Source organism: Eschscholzia californica, unplaced genomic scaffold, assembly GCF_041429995.1.
Source record: "Eschscholzia californica isolate CP2 unplaced genomic scaffold, dmEscCali1.0.p SCAF_6, whole genome shotgun sequence".
Taxonomy (NCBI): domain Eukaryota; kingdom Viridiplantae; phylum Streptophyta; class Magnoliopsida; order Ranunculales; family Papaveraceae; genus Eschscholzia; species Eschscholzia californica.
Genome location: NW_028238483.1, coordinates 15,455,854 through 15,459,594, shown reverse-complemented (window position 1 = coordinate 15,459,594; position 3,741 = coordinate 15,455,854). Strand labels below are relative to the sequence as shown.

Sequence of the window (3,741 nt, the reverse complement as noted above, 5' to 3'; positions counted from 1 at the left end):
AAAACTTTTATTGACTTGGGTCAATGACCATTGACCCTAAATCTCTATAAGCACCGATTTTTTATGTGGGTGACGTCCACCTTTGTTTGCTTCTTCCGTCTTCTTCTTCCAAAACAAAACCCTAGATGACTGCAAGTTATCATAAAATCAAAGCCAACTTTTTGTTTATTCATCCAACAGAAAACAATTGAATTCATGTCATGCTGGTTTCTTGCGAATTTCTTGCGAATTTCCATCATGTAGGTTTCTTGCGAATTTCTTACTGGTGAATCGTTTATCTACAACAATATGAAGCACATCATAAACTTACAAAGTGAGGTCTTTACTACTTGAGTTTGCATACAACACTCAGTCTCAGGTAGTTGAATGGGTAGAATCAGGCTACCCTAAGCCAATAAGCATAACAGCGTAAGGAAACAAATGAAAGAAATCTCTCTACCTATCTACTTTCTACTACAAAAGAAAACATTATGAACGGCTGGCTATGTCTTTCTTTCTGCCGCTAAAATTGGAGAGAGATTCGTGAGATTATTAGAGAATCGGTGAGTGGAAGTCTGGTTTTTGAAAGCTTAGAGAGAGAAAATTTATGATGAACTCTGGTTCGGTTTCGTGAGAGAGGGATGGAGGTGATAGGGTTAATTTCACCCTAATTTCACTTGCATCGGTGCCTACAGATGATTTGGGTGCTAACATAGAAAGTAGCTGTTGGGCCAGGTGCTAATAGAGCCCGACGGCTAACAGCTGTTTAGCATGGTGCCTTTAGAACCGCCCTTGATAAAAATACAGTACGGGGATCACGTTTTTGTTCAAACAGTCTTTGGACATATTCTTTTAAGGGTACTGCCTCTACAGGCGGCCCTTCTTTTGTATGGCGCTCCAAAAGAGTCATGACTCTAGTCAAACCAGATAGTCTAAAACACATGTATAAGCGCACTTTTTTGGACTGGAGAGTCTGAGGTCTCGGACTGGTTCGACTTTTTAAGACAACTCGGTTTTTGCAGAGTTGAGGAAACCAATTTCTACTTACAAATCACTCGAAGTCTACCTAACATCGATGATAAACACATTTCAAAGATTTGACCACTTCAAAAACTTTCAACTACTAGACCAAATTATACAAAAGTATGATTTGTGGAACCAGTTTCTAATAAGAACTAGAGATCATTGAAGCTTATCTATAGTCTTTTTCTTTAACTAAGGAACTGTTGATGATACCTATCCAAAGAACAAGGATAAAACTAAAAAGTGTTGATGAAAATTTTGAAAAACAAATTGAAGTGAAAATGGAAGAAGTAGAACGCAAGAAATGCTCACGGACTCACGGTGCCAATGAGGAAAAATAAAGGAAGTACAACGTATCCACAGAGAAATGTGTCAAGGCGGTGTATCTACTTATGCATCCTTCCGATAGCTAGGGGTGAAATCAATTTTTATTTCCTGGAGGGGTAAATGTAAAAGTTTTGAGGGGGTAAATCAAAACTTCCCTTCTAATGATTATTTTTCACCTGACAGGTTGCGCCTGGTGCAGTCCAAGCTTTCACCGTTATGTGGTGGATAAGTGCTTCGTCAATAAAACAAAATTTATCTTTTGATTACCACCAACACCCCATTCTTTAGTTTGTGGGTCCTACAAAAGATTTGTGTCAATAACAAACTTTTGCTGAGACTCCTGCTTTCTGTTGCTTCCGGGGCCTTCTTTTGGGGTGCTCTTATAGTCTTTTCTTAGGGCTTGGTAGGCAAGCCTTTCATCTAGACCTTAGTTCTCCTAGGGGTGCCTTTAGAAGGTGTCGGCTTCCTCTACTTTGGATGGATAACCCATCTATCTTAAGTTGGAATGTTAGAGGAGCCTCATCCTTCCTCACTAAGAAACATATCATGGCGCTTATTACGAAGAATAATCCGGACATTATATTCATATCGGAGACGAAAAACAAATCTCATACCATGAACAAAAATATACCCATTAACAAACACTATGCTAATCACTATGTAGAACCTATAAACAAAGTAGGTGGTCTAGCGCTCTACTGGAAGCATAACCTTGATGTCAACATTATTTATGCGGATAGCAATATCATTCATGCGGAAATAAAAAGTTCAATGTATCCTCATACTATTATGATGTCAGGTTTTTATGGCTCTCCCTATAACAAAAACAAGCTCAAACCTTGGAAAACACTCTTGAATCTTCAAGTTAAGACAGATCTTCCTTGGATAGTTATAGGAGATCTTAACTACATCCTCGATCCTACGCATAAAAGTGGTGGTGCTACAGGGTCTAACTCTTATACTCAAAGGATTACTGAAATTCTCAGTGATCTGGGCCTCATGGATATGGGTTATCAGGGCCAGCCGTACACTTGGAGTAACAAACAATATGGGGATAATCTTATTCAGAAAAGGCTCGATAGGGCGCTGGCTAACTTGCCTTGGCTTCAAAAATTTCAAAATTCAGGAGTCACTCATTTAGATGCGGTGGGTTCTGACCATTTGCCCATTTTGCTTGCGAACAGTGACCAGAATCAATCCCATCCGAAACCGTTCAAGTTCATTAGAACCTGGATGACGCACCCGGACTGCTTCAACTTTATTGAAGACAACTGGAATATAATTAAACAAAAGCAATTTCCGAACAACATTCAGTGGGACCTTAAGAAACTCAGTAAAAAGCTTACATATTGGAACACTAATGTTTTTGGTAACATAGAGAACAACATCAATAAAATCACAAAAAACATACAGAATAGTAGATCAAAGGAAGAATATAGCAGGCTCAACTTAGAACTGGAGGATCTCTACCTCCAACAAGAAAGTATTTGGAAGGAAAAATCGCGCAACAACTTTATCCCGCTAGGAGATAAAAACACTAAATATTTCCACTCACAGGCCATCCAGCGAAACAGAACAAACAGAATCAGGGCTATCAAGGATAGTAATGGAGATTGGAAAGAGGATATTCATGAGATTGAAGACATTTTCACATCCCATCTCCTTCACATCAGTACCACTATTCACCCTAGAGAGGACCATAGTACTAATAGACTTTTCAACCCTATCATCACCCAGAACCAGAATAATAGCCTTATCGCCATTCCTACTAGAGAAGAGATAGACTGGGCCATTAATAGTCTCAAGAAAGAAGCTGCTCCGGGACCAGATGGCTACCCCCCTTTCTTCTACTAGTCTAATTGGGAGACAATTAATGAGGACATTTATACTATAGTTGGTAACTTTTTCTCCTCCGCTTGCCTCCCACCCGAGATTAACCATACACATATCTACCTTATCCCCAAAACCACAACCCCCCAAGACCCAGCGGACTTCCGTCCCATAAGCCTGTTAAATACCATCTACAAGATCATCACGAAAGTTTTGGCAGGGAGATTCTAGAACACTTTAAATCCCATCATCTCCCCATACCAAGCCGCTTATGTCCCAGGTAGACAGATTACTGATAACATTATCATGGGGCAGGAAATCATCCACTCGTACAAGAATATGAAAGGTGCAAAGGGTTATTTTGGACTTAAGTTAGACATGTCGAAAGCGTTTGATAGGATTGAAAGGAATTATCTTATTGATATCATGAGAAGACTTGGTTATGCGGAGCACTGGATTAGTCTGATTCATACCTGCATTGCTACCTCCTCTATGGAGGTTCTTATCAATGACCGTCCAGGTAAAACTTTTTACCCTACAAGAGGGATTAGGCAAGGTGATCCCCTTTCGCCTTTCCTCTTC

General features: G+C 39.7%; 1 protein-coding gene across 1 annotated transcript; it reads left to right on the top strand.

Moving 5' to 3' along the window:
- Window positions 1-1,875: 1,875 nt before the first annotated feature.
- LOC147531953 (uncharacterized) lies at window positions 1,876-3,183 on the top strand. The gene has a single exon (XM_086649872.1). It carries the CDS (start codon window positions 1,876-1,878, stop codon window positions 3,181-3,183), a length of 1,308 nt encoding a protein of 435 aa, XP_086505998.1.
- The last annotated feature ends 558 nt before the right edge of the window (window positions 3,184-3,741 follow it).